This window comes from Epargyreus clarus, unplaced genomic scaffold (genome assembly GCF_041222505.1).
Source record: "Epargyreus clarus isolate Ecla_fem2 unplaced genomic scaffold, WU_Ecla_fem_2.2 ptg000035l, whole genome shotgun sequence".
NCBI lineage: Eukaryota > Metazoa > Arthropoda > Insecta > Lepidoptera > Hesperiidae > Epargyreus > Epargyreus clarus.
Window position 1 is genome coordinate 7,714,411 of NW_027332240.1, and position 24,416 is coordinate 7,738,826.

Genomic DNA, 24,416 nt, shown 5'->3' on the forward strand with positions numbered 1-24,416 from the left:
TTGCTGATGCCCTGGTATATTTTTAGCGTTATATTTTATTTATTTTAACGTGTATTCTACCCAAATATCGGTTGTTGTGACAATGAAGAAATTTCCAGTAATCGATTTGTTAGGCAAAAATTGGATAGGTTGATTGTTAAAAACGGGCGTTTACATAATATACAAATAACCGTAACCGTATATATATAAATAACCGTTGACGGTCGTTTGACAATCCGTTGCGGTCACCATATCGGTACGGTACTATGGTACATGGTTTCCGGGTTCGATTCTGGGATAGACAAATATCTAAATGATGAATTTAGCTATTTTTCTGGATCTGGGTAGTTTCTGTGTGTACATGGCACTGACATCACAAGAAAAAATATAGTGAAGCTACGAGAGTAGAAAACGTTATATTTTCAATAAAGTTACATACTTTTTCAAGAAATATTAGAAATAATCCAGGGATTATTTATCTCCTTGAGATTCTGCCGGACACAAAGGGTGTCTTCGAGGTCGGTATTATCTCCACCCTTATGCGGTGAATGTCGTAGAATATAAAGGATGGGAGGGTAGGAAGTGCCAACTGCGTTCTTTCAATTTTGTTTTGTTTTTTTGATAAGCTTACTTAGTGTCTTTTGTTATTTAAGTTGAAATAAAAAAGAAACGATATTATTTTTTCAAGTTCATAATTATTCCATTGTTAGTCTATTTAATTTTACTAAACTCCTGAAACTAATATTCAATTCTATTTGACATTTGAAACTCACTTTTGATTGCACGCACCTGTCAAACTTATATGATAAATTAGCAAAAAGATATTAAAAAGAAATCTCTATAAATGTTAATTAAACTTTATAAATTTGTTTTTTTATATCTTCTCAGAAATTTCCTTACTATCCCCCATTTTGAGGAGTTCCGCCATGTTGTATTTAAAATGACATCACAAAACAAATAATGCAATATCATCCACACTATGCTAAATTTGAGGGTAATCGGTTGGGATTAACTGATTAAAATCCAGTTGCAGTATTTAACTCCCACTTATTAACAAAACAAATTGAAATTAAAAGCATGTTAAAAAAACTTTTTTATAATAAGCGCATTTTTTCTAAAAATATCCACAAAATGTACATCATTTTCAACCCTAGCAACGTGTCGGCGTCGGTATATCTATACGTATCAGTAATAGAGAGTGAGCCGCCGACAGAATCACCTGGTCTCGCAATTTTACGACCAGCCCGTTGTCGGCCGCCGCTCCTGCCTTTTACTAGTGATGTGGCCGGCGGATGTCGATATCCGCTGTTTGTGACAGCTGCTGAATTTTAGATTCAGTAAATTTAATATGATTTCGCTTTATTAGAGTACTCATACTAATATAACCTGTGTTCTATGTAGTAAGGACAACACACACAAGGACGACAGCCGACGACAGACGAAATTTGAATTACTCGATCATCTGAGTATCTTAACCTACATTTCTGTCTGACTTTTTGACGTTATCCTACTTTTCTGTCTGACTAGGAATTGAAAACAATTTTTTTTAATACGTCAGTCTTTAATGTTTCTGATTTGGCGTGTATTATGTCGTGGTTTATCAATCATAACATTCTTTTTTGCTTTAGTTTCATTCCAATTATGTACGGCTATACAAGCAGATAGACAGAAAACTAAAACTTAAAAAATTGTTGATTCATCTTAAAAATAAAAAGAACATACCTTTTGAAATTATTTTTCTAAAATTTATTACTAGTTTGTGTTGGTAACGCGCCTTATAAATCAGATTGCATGCTCTTTTGCGCTATCTATAACTAACTTACTAAAATAAATGGTATTGCTTAAACACCATGTAAAATCAAGCCATTTTTATGCTCGTTTGCATGATACACCTACTAAAACGGGTAACGCATTTAACGCATTTATCGATAAAACTACAAGCTAAAATTATATAAAAAAACTTTTATATCACGGCGTGCGTAAATGGACGTTTTACGCACGCTTCGCGTGCGCAAAACCCCCATTTCCGACCCCGTAATATAAAATTTTATACAACACGCGGACGAAAAATGTTTTTCTGACTCGTGTGATTGCAGTCCTCGCCTGCGGCTCGGCCTGCAAACTCACACTTGTCAGAAAAAAATTTTTCGTCCTCGTATTGTAATGTACTATTATCGACATCGACAAATTCCAGCCAAGCCCTACCCAAGCGCACTCGAGCCGTCCCGGGCGCGAGGCGATGGAATTAAATCGCACGCACGACACTTCCGCGCCCCGGGCACCCTCCCCTACCCACCCACACCGCTTACCGGCTAGGGTTGCCACGCAGATAAATTAAATTAATTTTTATTATGATTTTATTTATAATATTTTATATTGCTATAATTATGCTAAGAAGCGTTGAACAATCACCAGTCATCACATTTACCTATGTATCAGCAGTTTCCAAACGCTTCTGATCTAGTATAGAGTGTATGTTACGAAAGTTTACTAACTCATAACACTCCAATTCATATAACGGATGATTTAGATGTTAGCTTCTTAAAAAAATATTAATACTTACATTATTTATGTGATTTACCTGTTGACAAAAAATGCATCAGTTCGCCCCCTCCACGCCTTCTAATCGAATAAATTATGTATTGTGTGTTTTGCATGTTTTCAGAAATCGTCTCAAATATTCAACCAGACCATGTTTTAAACTACGTATTAATCGTTTTAAGTGCCTTAAAACTTAATGGAAGTTGAAGAAAAACTACGAGTGTCAGTATATGTTATGTTTGTTCTTAATAAACTAAATAGCAAAGGATAGAAAAATAATTTCAATAATAAATATATGACACTGAAAAAATATTTTGTACTTAATAATAAATAAATTTATAAAAAGCACAGTGACAACCCTATCTCCAAAGCGACCGCGACAAGACTTGACTGATGTCGCGAGCGGGTCTTGTCGGATCGCGTTCTCAGCACAGCTTGGAGGCTTCGGTTATTTATGACGACGCGTTCGAGCCCGCGTGTATACGGGATTTTAAATTTTTGCGAATTTACAAAAGCTTCTTATATTAAAAGAATCGTATGCTGTCTTTAGATGATTAAAGTATCTATTCCGTGTAAAGTTACTTCTTACTGTGGCAAATCGTTTAATTATCTAAATAACTAACGTGGAACTTTACTGTAACTCGGTTCAGTCGTAGTCGTGTCTAAGATTAGGTACACATAGGTAGACAGAAATATAAAAGATATAAAATAACTCCGATGGCACTCTAACCCTTCCATCGAAATAGGTGAACTGTGGTCGGTGGTACTCGTACCATCCCGGTTGAACCACATTGGTTCTATGTTTCAAAACCAGTTGGATACCCAAAGAAAAATCTAAGAAAGGCTCAACGTAAGGCTCTTTATTAATAACCAATCTATCCTTTTGCATACCAAAGTTCCAATTTGACAATTTCTAGATTTTCTAGTAGGTGTCCAGAAGTTGTCGAATGTCGGTCTTTGGCAAACAAGGATGGATTGATTTTTAACAACGGGTGAAAGTTGAAGATTCACAAACGTCAATCAAATGCCAATCTCTCCGTAATCGAATAATGTAATATTTTAATTGCATTCTTTGAGTGCAAAAGTTTTTCAATTAAAAAAAAAAAAAGTAATATCGTTGTAAAAATCTGAGATCGTTATAAATTATACTGATGCTCACTTAAATCTTGTTATAAATTGTGTAGCTTCACTGCTTGCTTTATATGGCCCATAAATAGTTTTATTATCTGCACCCGGCGTTCCGCGTCAAATTCAAAATGGCCGACGTTTTTAAATTACGAACGCGAGACCTTTTTCGGTTATGTTATACTTATTTATTTTTTTAATTTTACTATGTTATATTTTCGTTACCAGTGATAGCCTGCCTAGTGGTTTAGAAACTGGGCTTCTTGATCGAGAGGTCCGAGGTTCAAATCCCAAGCACGCACCTCTGATTTTTCAGTCATTTGCGTATTAAAAGTTTTCCGTCAAACGACTTGACGGATTTTAATGTACGAGTGTCATCATATTCGTTAATTTGTGGAACATAAGCTGTATATTAAGAAATCGGGTCTTTATTTTAATAATAATAATAATTCATAATCTACTATATATATTTTGGAATATATTTTGGATAAATAAATCATCTTTCAATCCTAAAGATAGTAACTCAACAACGTCGATGGCGCCCACGTCAATAAATACTATTGTACGCAGAAATCGGTACTTATTTTTTTTCTGGATTTGAGTGTAAACGATTTACGTATATTAAGTATAAATGAAATGAAATATATTTATTTTGTATAGGCCTACGGTAGCACTTACAAATTGTCAGTTACAATATGTTTTCTTAAACTACTACCGGATCGGAACGCGACCTCAACTGTAGCACTACCATGAGTTTACAAAAGTATTACTCGCTAGCGACTGCGTAAAATAAATGTATGAAAAATTGTACAGCGCCTCTGGTGGTTACTCGTAGAACTAAAATCCGTAGTGGTGTAACTCGATACGTAAAAAACCTATCGAAATCAAATCGCTAGCGAATGTCATTATGATCTATTGCCATACAAATTCGGTCCCATGAGTCATTAATTTGACAGACGTTGTCAAGAAATACCGTAACGATAGTAGTTATGTTATTCACTAGCAAAATGACAATAGTTTTCTATTTACAATTTCTATAGTGGCGTTTCTATGCCAACTCATGGTAGTGCTACTGAGGAGATCCGGTAAGAAACTCAGTGGGTTTGTCTTTTTTTTCATAATATATTTTTTTAATGCCATCATTTTTAAATATCATTAATAAAGCACTAGCTCCAGTATCTTGCCTTACATTTATATTTTTGCCATATTACTTTTCTTTGTATATGCCAAGAACAGTATATACCTACTTATGGGAGCTATGAAGAAACTTACGTAATATGAATGTTGTTACGGTGTCACCTGATCAGGACAATCCATATCGATCACCGAGGGAAGTGAAGTTTCGCTTATTTACGCCTGGTCCCGGCCCTGCGGTTACCCCACACCCACCCCTAAGTGTCACCCCCTGGCTGTTACAGACTCTTGACGAGCGAGACTGATATGATATGGCTTAGAATATGTACAAATGTTATATGATATAAAATTGCTTCAAAATAATAAAATAAATTGCTATTATTACAAAATTATTTGCCATTGTAATCATAGATGGCGTTGTATACATCAAAGTTCCTGTTCCCTATAGTTTCTAGCTTGTAAGTCAGCGAGAGTGTCGAGAAGCCCTAAAGTATCGGAGCTTTCTTGTGTCGGTTAATTGCGGTCGTTTGTCCTTGACGATTGCGTCTGTAATTCAGAGAGGCGACGACACTGACAACGTATCTCCATCTCTGATTGTGTTGCTGGCTGCTTTAAAAATGAATAAATTAATGATCCTTACTAATATTATAAATCCGAAAGTAACTCTGTCTGTATGTCTGGTTGTCTCTTCTTCACGCCCAAACCACTGAACCGGTTTTAATGAAATTTTGTACAAAGATAGTCTGAGACCCGAAAAAGGATATAGGATAGTTTTTATCCCGGAAATCCCACGGGAACTAGGGACGGAGATCTAAGATCGATTAATCGGAGAATCGATCTTTTGGACCAAAAAAACAATTATTTTAATCGATATTAATAAGGATTGAATGGTGAACTATGCATTTGATCAAGTGATGATCTTTAGCAAAGTTGAAGGTGCGAATTTTCAGTTTTATGTAGGTATGTTATATTTTTTTCTTTTAAACGCGGGCGAAGCCGCGGGCGAAAACTAGTATGATAATAAATACAATACAATACAATACAATACAATACAATAAATGAATAAATTGATGAAAACAACGCAAACTCATGAAAACGGGGCGACTTTTACTTTGCTTGAAATTAAAAAAATAAATGGCGCTACATCCATAACTTTCCATTATTAAGTCAGTAGATAAGTCGGCGAGAGTGTACCGCGGTCGTTAGGTGTCGGAGTTTTCTTGTGTCGGTTAATTACGGTCGTTTGCCGTTGACGATTGCGTCTGTAATTCAGATGAGAAGAGACGACTCTGAAAACATATTTCCAGCTGTGTATTGTGTTTTGTTGACTGTACCCTTACCATGAGTTTTTACGTTTTGATAAATATGACTGTTTTGGTATTTGTTTACGTATTTGCCCATACTATTTCAAATCAGCGCCCCTAGCGGATTATATCAGAACTTGGAAATTGTATGGGCCAATACCTAAACAAATACCAAAACAGTCATATTTGTCGAAACGTTAAAACTCATGGTAAGGGTACTGATGTAATAAACGCCTTGTTCTATAGAAATATTTGGATATTTTACTAAAATATGATTAAAAAAGTAATCTAATTATTTATTTATATTTTATATTCTCGATTTAGAAAATTACTTTACGGAAATAAATTATATCATTGCTATTACAAAACACTTTACCATTGTATTCATAGATGGCGCTGTTTTCAAAAGTTGCTATTATAACATGATATTATGTAAGTCAGCGAGAGTGTAGAGAAGCCCTAAAGTGTCGGAGGTTTCTTGTGTCGGTTAATTACGGTCGTTTGCCCGTTGACGATTGCGTCTGTAATTCAGATGAGAAGCGACGACACTGACAACGTATCTCCATCTTTGTTGGTACTTATTATATTTTCTTAAGGGTTTATGTAAACGCCTTGTTCTGTAAATAATATTTAGATGTTGTAATAAAATGATGTTCAACATTCAAGGTCTTGATTTAAATTGATTCAACAGAAAAAAGTCAAGTCATTACTATTACAAAATACTTTCCCATTATAATCATAGATGGCGTTGTATACATTAAAGTTCCTATTCTTTATGTATACTACTTTATAATGTCAATATTATGTAAGTCAGCAAGAGTGTAGAAGTGCCCTAAGGTGTCGGAGTTTTCTTGTGTTTGGTGTTTCGGAGTTTGTCCGTTGACGATTGCGTCTGTAATTCAGGTGAGAGGCGACTACACTGAAAACGTATTCCCAGCTTTGTAGGTACCTATTGTGTTTTGTTGACTGTTTTATATTAAAAATATTTTTTTACACTAATGTGTCGTAATTCATTATTATGAGAAGATGTCGCACTTTTGGACACGGGGCGTCTTGACTATGATTGGATATATGTAAATGAAAAATATTTCACGTCATTAGGGGCTGCCAACCTTTTCAAGCATACCTAAGTATTTTTGTATTGCCTATAACAAATGTATTTTAATATCGCAGATATACCCCGACAATTGGAAAGTTTACTTATATAAAATGGTTTAGGGGTGACATGAGCTCACATAAAACCCCATAACCCGAAACCGGAATAAATGCATTAATACATACCTGCGCCACCAGGGATTGAACCCAAAACTCGCTGCAGAGAAAAATGGTATAAAAAGAATTTCGCACGTATTTTACACGCCCGCATCGGTCACCGACTGCATACAAAGTGACCGCATCCCGCCAACGTTCAACTTTACGGTTTTATTTTGAGCGGTTCATTTTTTTTAAATTTAAGTTGCAAACGAGCATGCAGTTTACCTTAGGAAAGTAGTACCCAAAACCCTATGTGGTTTGATACCGGCGGCACCACCGCCATGCACATTTCTGTCTATTAGTAGTGTTCTATGTTCTGTGTTCTAGTTTGAAGGGTGTGGTAAGAGAAACATAGTTATCGGAGGCGTTCTATAGCTTAGTCTTCAGGGGCAGCGGCGCATCTGTGGCCGACCTCAGGTAGGAAACTAATCTTATCTGGGGTTGATTACTGATGTCCATGGGCGGCAGTAGCCACTTACCATCAGCTGGACAGCATGCTCGTTCATATGTGCAATGAACTTCCTCCCAATGTATTCCTTTAGGGCTACAACATGAGTCTCTTCAAGAAAGGTGCAATAATAGGTCTTCTAAACGGGCGATACATTGGCGACTCCTCTGGTGTTGCAAATATTTATAGGCGACGGTAGCTGCTTTGTATCAGGTAGTCCATCTGGCTTATCGTTAGGTTCACAAAAAACCACTTCAATATCATAAAAATATATATCCTACGGTAAACGGCAGATATAGTAAGAATTAGATTCATATCTCGCCTTAGTAGTCTCTGCCGTACAGATATTTCGACCGTCTAAGGCGCTAGCCGCTTGCCCACAGTGTTTGCCCACGCCGGCTATTTGCCCGCACTGTTTGCTGCGTGACTGCGCGAATATTAAAATACATGTTGACTCTAGAAATAATATTTGTTGACGTTAGGTGATATTTTGAACTTCAGTGACGACATGAACATCGTTTGATTTTCTCGTTACGTATGTAAGATAACTATTTACCTTTAAATACTTTTAAATTATTAGTAAATATGCTGAAACATATTTCTCTTTTGCGGATGCTAATGGAGCAGTATAATAAGGGCTAGGTGTGCATACATACCAGGGTTGTTGCTGATGCAGGTTTTTACTAGATCAGCGGATGCTGATGCTGATACTGATATTCAAAAGAAAGCTGATAATCAGCGGATGCTGATGCTGATATTCGTAACAACCCTAATACATACCTCTGGTACATTCGCAGAGAAACCAAAATTAGAATCATATATGGCTTTCAAGTAGTCTCAGCCACCTATATTTTGACCGTGTAAGGCACGCACTAGCCGGCGTTTGCCCACGCCGGCTATTTGCCCGCACTGTTTGCCGCGACACGACTGCGCGAATATTAAAATACACGTTGACTCTAGAAATAATATTTGTTGATGTTAGATATTTTGAATTTTTGTGACGACTTGAATATTTTAGGTGATAGAATCCGCGGAATCACGGAACAAGAAAAAATAATAGGATCCATTATGATTCCACTCCGAGGGCACTGCTACACTTAGGGAACGTACCTATACTTCGTGACCCATTTAGGGGGGGGGAGGTCCTTAAATTGTTACGCTAAATCACAAGAGGGGGGGGGGGGCTTAGATTTTGTCACGTAGTAAAATTCATCGAGAGAAATCTCGTAAGCAAGTAAGTCGACGAGAATCCATGCTACAGGCGTATAAGTTGTACGATCGGCTGCTTTTGCTCAGGACACAGGTCCCTTTTTTTTACTACGTAACAATTTGAGGAGGGGGGGGGGGGTCTTAGCATATACTACGGGTGGTCACAGGAGGGGGAGAGGGGTCGAAAAATATTTAAAAATAGGTCACGTAGTATGGGTACGTTCCCTTAGGTATATCTGCCTAATAACAGCAGCGTCAAGCGTTGCTGTGGGTACTTCGGTTCGAAGGGATATATAGGTACTTATCTAAGGCGTTCCACTTCCAACTAAGTCCTCGAACCTGGCATCTGTGGCTGACCTCAGGTAGGACTCTCAATCTTATCTGGGGTTTTGCACAGAGGTCCATGGGCGGCAGTTGCCACTTACCATCAAGTGGACTGGATGCCTATTTGCTACTTGTATATTAAAATTTTAATATGGGTATATTCCCATTTAATAATCAAAGTGATTCCTATTACTCTTTGAACGTTAACCACTTTCGAAAGGTGTTCACGAACAAACGCAAAACAAAGGATTCAATCCTTTGATTTTATTCGACGAATTCTCCGAACTGACTTAAGACGAAAATCTCACTCGTCGAACAGTTGAACGGGACCATCAAACTGGACGAGCCGCGGAACGTTGATAGCCACTTATACCCGAATGAGCCACGTATTCCGATAAAATACGAGCCAAGAGGCATTATACTTGTAGGTAGGTAGATGTTGGATAAGTGCACCTACAGATTAGTATGGTCCGCGTACAACTGCTAGTCCGCTCTGAATATAGAAATGAATCGCGTCGCCATAACAAATTGTATGACTACACCTGTTCGCAACAACTTCAGAGCGGACTAGCAGTTTGGCGCGAACTATATCTGTTTTTTAGTTTTGATATTTTTGTTAAATTGAAACTGGCTTATTTTTGTATAACGTTTGTTTTTTAATGGTAAAATCTTAGTGGTTCGTTTAGAGGCATTAACGCTATCTATACCTAACCGTGCCTTATAATATACATGTGCTGCTGTGTTCTGGTTTGAAGAGAGGTCTGGTCATAGGTAATACAGAGGTCCTTGAGCGAAAGGGACTACTTACTCTCAGGCAAACTACTTGTTCGCGTCGCCTCGTCTATGCTTACTTTAATTTCATTTAAAAATACAGAAAACCAAAATTGATTTTGTATTAGTCTAATTATTAATTTATTAATTGATTTCATGTGGATTATTCTTCATTTCACATGTAGAATTAGGTCAAGCGCTTATCAAAACTTGATTGACACGTATTCGTGAACATACAACACTACAATAATATCGTACTGAAAGGCAGTTAGAATGTAACAAAGGATATTGACTGTGACTTAAACTTCGAGGAAAGCGCACTCGAAACGTTATCGGTCGAACGGTTCCATCGAGACGCGTCTCGGAATGACCCGAGATTTACACCCTCGAATGAGCCACCCATTCGCAAAAAGGCACTATATAGGTACAAAGATACTTCAATAAATTATATACCTAACGAATGTTTTTTTTAAATGTAAACATATAATCTAAATTCCTTCAAATGAGCCACCCATTATTGAAAAGGCACTGGATACTAAGATACCTAATAAATTATATACCTAACGAATGTTTTTAAATGTAAACATATAATTTAAATGCCCCCGAATGAGCCACCCATTCCTGAAAAAGCACGAGATTCTAAGATACTTTAAAGATAAATTATTTCTTCATATAGGTTATATGAAGAAATAATTTATCTTACTGCTGCCGCGGATATCTGTATTTAACCCTAAATAAGATAAGATTCTTACTTGAGATCGACCGCAATTGTTCCTCTACGCCTGAGGATCAAGTATGTATCCCTGATCACGCCCTTCAAATCAGAAGACTGCGGCGCTAGACACTGCTGTTGTTAGGCAGAAATAGGTATAGCGGCGATGCTAGAGTCGATCCACGAAGGGTTCTAGGACGTTTGTAAACCTAATTTAAGATAGTCACAAGTCATAACCTAAAATTATTATATTTCTTGCTAACATTCACAAGTTTCACAACTAAACAGCGGGTAATTCTCGATGTTAATGACGTCATTACGACGCATACAGCAATTAGGCGTAGGATCTCGACTGTCTGTAATTACCCGGGCCGCGACCGGACCAATTACCCGGACCGGTAATCACCCGGGCTGTCCCGGGACGGCAATTACCGGATCCATTGCAATGGGATTTCAGTTATCGGGATTCGCGGGAGTAACGTTTTATTTTAAAGTATTATGTAACGTTTTTGATCAATAGTTAATAGTTGTGACTTTTCCATAGTATAATGTTTATATATTTGTGTTTGTGTGTCACACAAAAACAGATGGTAGGATGGTTGGACGGGAGGTCTGACGCTGTTATTAGGTAGTAATAGGTGTGGCGGTGGTGCCTCCGGAGTAGATCCATAGAGAGTTCCACCACCTTTAAGTCTTAGTTAGCCGGTAGTTATAGAAAAAACTAGTACGATTATAACCCTAATTTAAAATAGACGTAACCTAAAACAATATATTTCTTGCTAACATTCAAAAGTTTCGCAACTAAACAGCGGGTAATTCTAGATGTAAATGACGTCATTACGACGCATACAGCAATTAGGCGTTCGTAGGATCTCGACTGTCTGTAATTACCCGGGCCGCGACCGGACCAATTACCCGGACCGGTAATCACCCGGGCTGTCCCGGGACGGCAATTACCGGATCCATTGCAATGGGATTTCAGTTATCGTTCGCGGGATAGTACTGTATTTTAAGGTTTTATGTAACGCTTTTGATCAATCGTTAATAGTTATTGTGTTGTGGAGAGATCACTATATCGGTCTGACGCGCAATGGTTTCCAGGTGCGATCCCCGGCTAGATAGTCACTTTAATTATGAATTTGGATATCTATTCTGGGTCTGGGTGTTTATGTATTCGTCGTTATGTGTGTCCTCACGACATCTAGCACAGGGAATCCTAGGCTATGAGTGAATAAAGTGTTTATTGATTATACACCAACGCCACATCTATTTTTGTTTGAAGCAGTTTTTGAAGTTTTTGAAGCATTTCGTGGTTGGGTGTGGGTGCCGGCTGACTTACATATGAGGTGACCTTAGACGTCAGAAGTGGTAACTCATTTAAGATTGACTTTAGGTACAATCTCTGTTTTGTATATAATTGCTTATGTTCATAGACGGCAGTGACTTTTTACTATCAGGTGGAGTGCTAGCTCGTTAGCTAATACAATTTTATAAAAAAAAATCAAATAGTTTAGGAATCATATTTAAGTCCGTCATGATTCATCACAACCTGTAGACTACGTTAAAACCATGAAAGATTCTACCATTTTCAAATAATATCAAGTGTGTCGGAGGTCCATATATCACAAACCAGTCCCAAGTTAATCAAATGCATTGTCTCACACCCGAAGGCAACAAGTGTCGCTACCGGCCCGTACACCTGTCCGGTGGCTACGTAATAGACAGACTTCGCGAACTCGACGAAATTGCCGCGTCCACACACTTCCCGAAGATTAATAAATAGTCACGAATAATAAATATAAAATAGACATAGACTTCGCGAACTTAACCGAGTAAAATGCTGCGTCCACACACTTCCCAAAGATTAACAAATAGTCACGAATAATATAAACGACACTAGTCGATAGTGGAATATTATAGGGTGTTTCTTTTTAATGAACTCTTTCGATTCCCGGTTAGAGAAATATTCTCAAATTAAAATGTGTGGATTGAATTGGACTTGGTTTGTGTACCATAGTAATTAAGACATGTTTTTAGAGGTTTGTAGTTTGAGGCAAATGCAAAGTGTAACAAATATTTTTTTTGTGAAAAATGTACGACACATTCAAGACCCTATTTAGACAAGACCTAGTTGTAGTAGTAGTACATAGTTGTGAATTTATTAGGTATCATTTTTTTTATATTTTACCTAACGATAAGGCAGACAGGCTACTTGGCGAAAAGCAGTCACCGTCGCCTATGGACATTTGCAACACCAGAGAATCGTGAGGAAACCTGTACACCTGAGAGTTCTTTAAAATGTTTTTTCCTAAAGATGTTTAGTCTTCTAATCCGCAATAATTCCACAGTGGACTTTGGTTAAAACCCACTCTGAAAGGAAACCCGTTCCCAACAGTGGGACAGTAATGTAACACACGCCGTTAGATGAAGAAGTGTCGTATACCGTAATTACTGCCGTCATTACCGTTCACCGCGTGAGACCAGATGACGCGGCGCACAGCCTCCGCGCTTGCCTTTTGACTTTATTACAACTGCTTTTTACACTGCGGAGGGTAATGTTCTTTGAACTTATGTAGGTATGAATGAATGTATAGCCCGCGTAAAACTGCTAGTCCGCTCTGAATATAGAAATGAATCGCGTAGCGATAGGAAATTGTATGACTACACCTGCTCGCAACAACTTCGGAGCGGACTAGCAGTTTGGCGAGAACTATACCTACATGGCATGTTTTGGAGCCTGAACTGCTTAACGGATTTTAACATATGAGATGTCGTCGGATTTATCTAAATTGTAGGATTAGTATAGGCTAGATTATCTACTTCCGTATTTTTATAATAACTACTATGTAGTTCTCATTTTGAATTACCTCTACATCGAGTCGGTTTTACTTAATTAAGTAATTCATTTTCTTATTTTTAAAGGTAATATTAAACGTGGCATTCGATTTCTTGGATTCTTTCGATTCGATTCCTGTACCACTACCACCACATCTATTCCTGCCTTATAACAACATTGTCAAATGCTGCTCTGTTTTTGTTTGAATGGTGTGGTAAGGAGACACAGAAGATAATCTAAGTAAGTTCTTAAAATAGGACTTCACTCCTGTGTGTGGTTGAATACAGACGAACACCAACAACTTCACTTTGCATTTAAATCTTGCATTTTTGAAATTTTTGGCAGCAACCTCAGTTGACCATTTACTATCAGGTGGACTACATACATTATTACCGTCATTAAATAAAGTTCTAAGAGACGAAAACATTGAAGCTCAGTCAGCATTCGACATTCAAAGATTCATTCGTCGAGTCAGACGAATCCGGTTTCGTCGGAGCAAATGAACGAGTGCGAATATCGACGCGGTTGTACGTCGGCGGCGAGCTGGCGCGTGGCGTGTCGAGCACCGAGCGCTGTAGTGATGGGGTTGTGTCGTGACGATATCGATATATTTCTGTCATATTTTAGATAGTTTAAAAGAGCAAAAGTGCTTGAATAATCTAGGTATGGTCTGTATTTATTGTATAGGATTATAATCGGTCCTTCTTTCGATCCTATAAGTTTATCTTAGATATTTATGATTCTTTGTTTTTTTTTTATTTCTTTTTTTTAAGGGCTACCAACAGAACTATATGTTATACTTGACAGACAATGTTATTTTTGTAAGTAATATAGCTAAAGTTCTTATACAAATAGGTAGCTACTACAGTTTCTTCTAAATTAGTGTTTAATTATTTTCGCCGAATAAATTATTTTCTTTCTTTCTTTCTTTCTAATTATATTTTTACACACGGATGGAAACTAACATGTTACGTAATATAAGTGTAGTGTTCATAAAGTAGTATAATTAAGTATTTTTTAAATTTTAAAATTTGTTTTCTTTGTCTAAGTGTTTATTTCTTGCTTAACAATGTTGAATAAACGTACGATTGATTATCAAATTACCTCATACTGGATTCTTACTTATAGGTACATTTTTCGTATTTCGTTTTTGGTACGTATTTTTTTCTGATTTTAGATATGTTATTTGCATCAATGCTATTGTCATAAAAAGATTTCATAAATTTACTTTTGGACTTTGATTATGCCTACACAAAGAAGCAGCTTATTAGGTAGTGTTGCTTATTATTATACTACCATTATCATATTATTTTGTTTTTATTATTAGAATAAATTAAATAACCATTCTGCACCCCGAAAAATATCCGTAAGTGAGATATTTAATTACACTATTTTTATTTATTAGGTAGGTAACATAATATACCTATTTGAAAATAAAATAATTTTGTGAAAAATAATTTCAAGACTAAGTTTAATATTTTTATCGATATAATTATAATAATGTTGGATTCCGACCCATCCCTATAACCATTTGCCTCACATTACCCGCGGTGGCCGCCTCGCCGCCGCCGCGTTTGTGCGCCGCCAGGGCTGCCTCTACCTTACATTTATATATACAATGTATGTATGTCTGTTGATGTATTCGCTTTAGTTCACATAAAGGTTAGCAAAAAATTAAGGTAGAACCGTTTGTGGTACGACTCCGGCGGCACCACCGCCACACCTATTTCTGCCTAATAACAGTGTTAAGCTGCTGTGTTCTGGTTTGAAGGGTGTGGTAAGGGAGACATACTTTTCCGAGGCGTTCCAGCTTAGTCCTCAAGAGTAGCGGCGCATCTGTGGCCGACCTCAGGTAGGAATATCGAATCCTATCTGGGGTTGATTACAGATGTCCATGGGCGGCAGTAGCCACTTACCATCAGGTGGACTGCATGCTCGTCTGCTACTCCTATATTATAAAAAAAAAACAAAATTGGTCAGTAGGTATAGTCACAGTATTGTAAGTTGATTTCGTTTTGCTGTCTGATATTATTTGAAATTGAAAAATACATTACTAAAATTACAATTAACACAAAATAAAAAGTTTTTGTGCACTTAGTGGTTATTTTGTTTATGTGTTGTTGTTGTTTTGTTGTGTATGTTAAGGATGACTCCTATACAATGTTGGAATAGTTTAATCATTAAGAAGTAATCTTATTAATAATGAGTACGTATGTTTGGTACCTAGGTAGGTAAATTATATCCATTATCTCGCTAACTAATTCATGTTTTCGCAATGACTCTGTTATTTATATAAACAATATACAATCTTTAGGCTCCTTTAGAGCTTAAAGAATAAAATTTAAAAATATCTACGATACCACACAATAAAGTAGATTACATAAATACTATTTTCGTCGGAGAAATCTTCCATAGAGCCTTTAGAATAAAATCAAAATATCTACAGGTACCACACAATAAAGTAGACATTACATAAATGCTATTTTCGTCGAAGAAATCTTCCAAAAATATTCAACCTTCTCAGAGATGAGAACTTAGGTTATGTGGGATGTTTATTGACTATACGCCCTCGGCGCTTATTCGTTCACTGGGAATTATAAATGAACGCGCCGGTGCCTTCTGCGATACCCTCAGGGTCTTACCAGAGCTGGAATTCCACGCTTTGACACGATAGCTATGAAACTGAAACTCTTATAAAAAATGGGCAACAGGCATAATTATTTATAAATAATCATGTAGGTACTTTCATATCTATGTTAATTGTTATGTTACTTGTTAATTATTGTAATAAAACGACATAAATAAAACGGTATAAACATTTATTTCTTATATAACGTGTACAAATAATAAATAAGTTATTATTAAATATCTTTTAAAGTGCAGTAGTAAAGTAAATAAATTTCTATTAAAACAATTGTACTTTCATAATAAATATGTGTAAATAATATAAAAAAAATACAACTATTACTTTGTGGTAAGTAACCTTGCTTTTAATTTTAAAACGAATTATTTGAATGTACCTATCTATCATCCTACCTGTAAATAACCTTCCTACATGATTAATGTGTAGGTATATAATTATAATTCGTTTAACTACTTACATATTTAATTATTTACAATATTATCCTAATAAAAAGTATAAAAAGAATATATGAGACAGGTTTTAAAATCCTTATGAAAAATAATGAAATATAATAAGCTTCATTCAAATTGCTGTCCTTTGGAAGAATCGCCAAATCGCTGGCGACATTACCTCGTTATAGCTAAGCTAATTCTTCAATTATTAGCTACAAAGTTATTTCTTAAATCTTAATTGAACAACTAACAATAATTTAATTTAAATATAACATTCTATTTTAATAAATAAATTCGTAAATCTTAATTGAACAGTAGCTACTCAGACAGCCCTAGAAGATCCCGCTCTAAATAACGCCCCGTCCCACGGCCGTGTCGTGAACCCGCGGCACGATGACAAGTACCGATTGATAACTTTATGGGACACAAGGGATAGTAACAAACTGTGTGGGTTCGGTAAAACGTGTAGGCGAACCTACCTGCTAATTGTAATCGATTTCGTTTGATTAATTACGTCTTTTAATGTGTAGGTGGATGTTTTTCAACTCGAATGTTAATTATAATAGGGAAAATGTCAACTAAAGAAAATTGTCTGAAAAGACTCCCTCACCATAATTATAATATTATGTAATAAGGTTTCCATGAGACTATTTACGCGCCAAATTTTATTGCGTAGACAAGAACATTATTTTTGGTGTGGGTTTTTTGTAATTACTAATTACTTTTGTATTAAAATATTTATATTTGTATTAAAATATGTTATCTTGAATAACGTTTTTACGTATTTCAAGATAACTGACAGACATGAAAAGCTTTTTAAATTTAAAGTTTGGCTTGACTGGGTTTACTAGTGATGCCCTCTGTTGTCGAGCAGCACAACTAACGCAAACATAAAGGAACTAATGTTGTTTGCTACTCAACGCTAGATGGCGCTATCCTGGTGCCTTTTTTAAAACATTACGTAGTATCCTAACGTTTATTTTTCTTTGTTACAGAATGCACCTGTTCAAGAGCCCGTGTACAGAAAGGTGGCGATAGTAGAAAATTTCTTCGATATTATTTACACAGTTCACGTTGAACTTGAAGGCAGGCCAGGGAAGCATGCGGGACAAAAACGTACTTATAGAACGGTGAGGTTATATTCTCTTTTTATCTTTTTTATTTATAACTACTTTAAAATAATAGAATTTAGTAGGTTTACTTCTTATTTTTCATGTTGGTCATGTTTAGGTACTGTGCCATCTAGCGGATATTTTGTAACTACTTCAAATGTTATTAAAGCGCTAACAGTACTGAAAGACTCTGTAATACGCAGTGTTTCTTATAGATGTCGCTGTTTACACTGCATAATACAATTTTTATTTTACGTGAAATTGATCTACGGTTTTATTTTTAAGTGGGTAGTTTCTTAACATCAATTTTATTGATGTACCTACATATTAATACAAATGTTAAAACTATGAACTATTCAAATTATAGCTAAAGTTTATGTAAAAAACAGTTGTTTATAAAATTCATTACTAAAATTTAAGAATTTGCAACAATTGAAATAGGTAAGTTAATAGTTATTTTCTCTTAATAAAGTTAACATAATTTTGCAATGTCTAGGGATATGTAAATTTCACTAGCACAAAATATAAACTAACATTAAAAGTTTCTAACTTTGTTAAATGCTGTCTATTTTCTTGCAGTAAAGAAATGTATGAAAAGTTGTAGCAATAAGAGCATTATAATGTTGGAAATAAATGGAAATTAATTATATTATTTGTATATGAAGAGTTTTGCATATTTTTTATCAATCATAACAAATTGGGAATCATAACAAAACCAAATTTTAATTTATTTAAATCCTTAATTAAATTATTTAATTTTTATCTAATGTATATTTTCTTTATCAACAGATAACGGAAACCTACGCATTCCTACCACGGGAGGCGGTCACACGTTTCCTCACCGGCTGTGCGGAGTGTGCGCGGCGCCCACGCAGTGCATCTCCCCCGCCGTTGCCCACACCCTCCCCCTCTCCAACAAGACACCCCACCTTCCTCCCCTTCATACCCCACTGCGCCCCAGAATACACGAGAAACTGGGAATCAGAAATTGATGCTGCACAAAATTACCCCTACGAACCCAAATTTGACTACACTGATCTCCAGCCTTTGAAGAAAGTCGAAAGTCCGAAAGCAACAGACGCAGAAGATCAGGAACCGACTTACATTGAGCTAACGCCGAAAAAAGCAAACGGTTTCAATGTCACACCGCTATACAATAGAAATTCCCCAGAACCTGCCTTTAGAGAAGAAGAACCAGTAAGAACAGACCCAGAAATAGATAAAGACGACAGCCTCATCGACGTAGAAGATGTCCGTTCTGACAGTCCACCACTCCTTCTGCATAAAGAAGATTCCAAAGTTAGAGAGGAATCGAGCGGAGAAAGTACTAGGGCGTCAGAAGGCGATAGCGATAAGACTGATAGCAAAAAGGAGAAAAAGTACAATCCTCTCGACGTGGCCAATTTGACTTCAAAAGATCCTCCGAAATCGAGATCTCCGCTTAGAAAGAAGCAGTTGCCAGCGTCGTCAGAGTTCGGTAACGGTTTTGGGAGGTTCCCGAAGCCGTGGAGACCAGATAATTCTCTCTACTTCGGTGATGAAGTGGACTACAGCGTGCCGATCACCACTGCATACCTGAAGCACATGAGAAACATGGGGTACCCTGAGAGATCGAGTACAGAAAATAAGGTAAGTTTATTTTATTATCAACTAACTTAATTACTGAATCTTATGGCTACGATTGTTGTTCATATTTAATAAAATCATTTATTTATTTTAAATTGACAAAATATATTTTTCTTTGAGTAGGTAATGCGTTCCTTTTTGTTGTCCTCGGAGCGCTATGACATAGTAAGGGCTTTTAAAAAAAGGTGCAAAATACTTTTCTTTCAAAACCGGTGATGTATTGGCAATTTTTCTATTTTTGCCAATGTCCAAAGGCGGCAGTGACGACTTTCTATCAGGTAGCCCGTTTGTCTTATCCATAGATTTACATTTTTAAAAATCTTATAAAATCTGTGTCATTTTCACTATTCTATAAAAAAGTTGAATCATAGCAATTTTAATTCTATTTTAACGAAGCTTCCAGAATAGTTTCAGGTAGCATTAAAATCAAAACCGAGTACATGAACATTTCAGAGTTTTAATCAAACTGGAATATTTCAAATATTTAACCCAACATTTTGTAGGCCGCAAAAATATTTTTTCTCTAACCAACACGAGTGGAAAGCGTAATGTGAATTTGTGGATCGCCCCTAACAAAACTTGTACGAACTAAACTGGTTAAAGCCGCAGTGGTCGGTACCCATAACCTTTGTGGGGTAACCCTTTATGTGCTTGTTATGATTTTAGAGGCCCATTGCCGTTTGAAATACTAAGCACGTTTAACAAATGTGTTTTGAAATATTGTGTATTGTTTGGGATTGTGTTTAGCTGTATTATACATACCCACTGCACAGATTAGTAAACATACTTCGCCGTCTGGAAATTGAATGAAGCCACAAAAGGTTATTTTTTGAATTCTTGACAAAAAAAAACATTTTTAGAAAAAAATACGAATAAATAACTAATACTGCGTAATTTACATAATAAATAAATATGTATTTCAAATATTTTAGGGACATTTTAGCACGGAGACGTGGTAAAACTTTTTTACCCGACTATTTCAATTCTCAAAACTGGTTACATTTTCTTGTTAGGAGTGAGTAATCTTTTCTAATCCATGACCCATTGTTAAAAAATTAGGATACTGATTGAAGTGAAAATATCAATTCGATTTAAATAATCGGGTTGCATAAAATGAAAATATTTATTATTATTTTTGAAAAAAAAACACTTGATTCTACGCAGTTCTTCAACATCTTGTAGTCTAACGTCTGACCTTTAGAAATAACGACCTTTCCTTATGCTGAATCCGATTTAATTTAATCTTTACCTTATCTTTTTGAAATTTCTTATCTCATTTTTTGGGAGAATCGTTAATTAAAAAGAATAAAATCACTATATTATATACTATTTAATTTTATTTCGACCTAGAAAATATCTAGCAAAAACTTAGGTACCAGGCGAACATAACTCGCAAACGTATCACGGCTCACCTGACACGCACCGCGTAATCACGTAACTCTGTAGTGGTAGACCCTCACTTGCCGTTGCGTATTATATAGCAGTATAAATATTATAACCCAAACCTATCACCTAAATACTATATGTGCCTGGTACCAACGCACGGACTGGACTACACTTTATTTTTCTTGAGTATACGGTGTTATTAGTTAACTTGCTTTTGCTAGCGAGTTTGTACGTAATATAATACAAACTTTAACCCTTATTTTACTCCCTTAGGGTTGATTTTCTAAAAACGTTGAAAAATACATTATTTGTAATCAGAAAACCATATAAGTTTCATAGAGCTTGCTGTCATCTAGGGGCCAAATCGAAAAACAATCCTTCTTTAGTACCTACGCCATAGATTAGTAAAGATTACTCACTCCTAACAAGAAAATGTACCCAGTTTTGACAATTGTAATAGTTGCGTAAAAAAGTTTTGCCACGACTCCGTGCTAAAATGACCTTAGAATATTTGAAATAATTATTTATTTTTTATGTAAATTACGCAGTATTGGTTATTTATTCGTCAATTTTCTCTAAAAATGTCTATTTGTCAAGAATTAAAAAAAAAGAACTTACTAAAAAGCCGTTTGTGGCTTCATTCAATTTCAAGGTTGCGAAGTATCTTTACCTACGCCAGAAAAGATCTATTGTCCAAATTTAGCTTTTATCTTTAATACTTTAGGCAGCGCGATCATATTATATCAGTCAGTTAGTCAGAAAAAGTATTTAATAAGCAGAAATTATGCTACAAAACTACCAAGTGAAGCTCAACACTAACGTTCGGGCCCCGATTGATTCAGACGAATGTCCCACACAAAGGACCGGAGCGTTACGCCATAATCGGCGGCCGCATCTTTTCTAACTCATTTTTCTCGCTCGGGGCGGGGGTGGTGTGGGGTTTCATCAGCTGTGGGGGCGTCACGGTATTAGACACAAAAACGATGCCCGACGGAGAACGCAAGTGTACTTTCTGATGACGGCTTTTTTGTTGCCCGAATCTCTTGATAACGTGCTCTGTTTTCGTTCGAACAAACATTATGTTATATAATGGTTGGTGTTATGTGATATAATGAGTTGTTGTTAGGTTTTAGATAAGTTTTGTTAGAAAGACATTCGTGTAAACATGTTTCAATTTTTGTAACGTTTGTTGTGTTAAAGGTAATAAATAGTTTAGGTTCGATTCCGGATGCATCACTTTCATTTATTGAATTTTAAGGACTCTTGTTTTGGCTTGAAAATTTTAGTAAGGGAAACATAATGAGGAAAAATTAGTTCTAACTTAGTCCTTGGGTAGCAAGTACCTATGGCCGATCTCAAGTAGGACTCGAATTATATAAAAGTTGATTACAGATGTCCATGGGCAGCGTTGACCACTTAGTAACAGATGCGTGCTTTTTTGCCAATTTGCCAATTTATTTCGAAAAATTGAAATCTTAGGCTGGTCGCCTATTGGTTACTAAAATATTATAAATTTTTAATTACAGTAATTATGGCTTAAAATAATCATAATGATGCGATAAAAATTCCGTCATTCCATTCCATTATATTAATCTTCTCATAAAAGCCTTTGAAGAAATCTTTATTATTCGACTTATTAATAGTACAACCTACGTTAGTTCGGTAGGTCCGTGGTTCAAATCCCAGACATCTGATTTTTAAAAATTATGTACGTAGTAAAAATTTTATCAATTGCTTAAACGGTGAAGTGTGAATTCATCGTGAGGAAACCTGCACAGTGCAAACCTGAAAAATCATAAAAAAAATCTAAATGGTGTGTGAGGTCTACCTTCGAACTTGACTAGCGCGGTGGAGACTATGACCTTAAACCCTCTCACTGGGAGACCCGTGACCAGTAGGACAGTAAAGGTTTGACGACGAAAACCTTAAATTGTCTTTAAAAACAAACTAGAATTAATTTAAAATTTGCACACACAGTACAAATCCAGTAATGAATTGACCACCCCATCTCGCATTAATCAAACAGATGACTGAACTAAGGATACTAAGATACAAAAGTGTAGGTCTCGAAGGGTCAGTCCGCAAGAGGGCGGCCCTGCCCTACCGAAAGTGCCCCCCGCGACTTGTAAGATTGATTGGGGCTCCTTCAGTCCATTGCGCCCCCCACGCCGCGTGGGATCGGCCCTCCCCCCTTTTTTCTCGGATGAGCCCGTTGATTTAGGGATACTGGATGTGGTAAAGAATTATTCAGCTTTTAATGTACAGTCTGTATGACTTGTAAGGAATAATATATGCTTGTTAGGAATATTCGGCAATACATGATTTTATTTATAAAATTTAAATTTATAACTGAATACATTTTCAAAGAATATTAAATTATTAACTATACTTATTACTTAAGGGTATTAAAAATAGATAGTAGCCGATTCTCAGACCTATTGAATATGCATATAAAATTTGGTGAAAATCGGTAAAGCCGTTTCGGAGGAGTAGGTACACTAACTAACATTTGACACGAGAATTTTATTAAGAACACATTTTGTACACAGATACAATAGCTTTATATAAATTAGTTGTTTTCCACCGTTGACAATAACTTCTATCCAACTAAACAAATAAATAATCGTAATGTCTTGTCGTATTCTTAATTATTATTTAAGATTAGTTAAATTGTTACACCAAACTAATTGTTATCGAAGACATAGTATTATACTATTGCATTTATATATATATCAGTACCCTTAGTACAAGTTTTTAAGTTTGCTCGAAATTTTAGTTCCGCGGACCTTCCACGGGGGCGCTGTGTGAGCGAATTCGTAAACGTTGAACGTTTTCGAGCAAACTTAAAAACTCGTACTAAGGGTACTGATATATTTAAAAATGTTGAACGTTTTCGAGCAAACGTAAAAACTCGTACTAAGGGTACAGATGTGACAAATATCAGAAACTACGCTCGAATATTTTCTCAACTACGCCTCTCGTTACCACATCCAGCCACCCTATATCTCACCCACCCTCTTTTTTCTCCTACAGGGGCTGTTAATAACAACGGTCTATTTTATTCGTAGCTCGCCACTTGCGGCTCGTGCGACCGCTTTGATGTCAGAGATTAGAAGTTTGTTTAGTTTCGGACCAGCATTATTGCGGGCGGCTTTGATGCGTGATGGCTAATAAACATAAGAGGTTGTTATATGTGTTGGTTGTTATGAAATAATTTTGATGACCCGTGTGCCAGAGACATCGGTCTGACAGGCAGGGTTCCGGGTTCGATCTCCGGCTAGAAAGATTTCGAAATATGATGTTGAAATTTGTTCTGGGTCTGGGTGTTTGTGTATTCGTCTGTGTGTGTCCATGGCGCTTACGACAAATGAAACATAGTGTGGAGATCCAGAGACCCAGGGAACCCAGAACTAGTGTGGGGCTGTAAGTTTAGGTAGCGTATGTGTAGAAAAAAATTTAATGACCCCTGTGGTAGAGCGATCAATGTGCAAGTCTGCAGTGAGTTCCGGGTTCGATCTCCGACCAGAAAAAAATTAAATGACGAATTTCGATTTCTGGGTTTTGGGTATTCGTGGCATCT

The 24,416-nt window shown here is 36.3% G+C and overlaps 1 protein-coding gene across 6 annotated transcripts in view; it reads left to right on the plus strand.

Moving 5' to 3' along the window:
• LOC140756616 (nucleolar protein 4) overlaps positions 1 to 24,416 on the plus strand; it is a 229,168-nt gene that overhangs the window by 92,270 nt on the left and 112,482 nt on the right. For all 6 annotated transcript variants that reach the window (XM_073092154.1, XM_073092158.1, XM_073092157.1 and 3 more), the window contains exons 3-4: positions 17,708 to 17,842; positions 18,614 to 19,453. In XM_073092154.1, the coding sequence (XP_072948255.1) occupies positions 17,708 to 17,842; positions 18,614 to 19,453 (975 nt within the window). The remainder of the gene's footprint in view (positions 1 to 17,707; positions 17,843 to 18,613; positions 19,454 to 24,416) is intronic.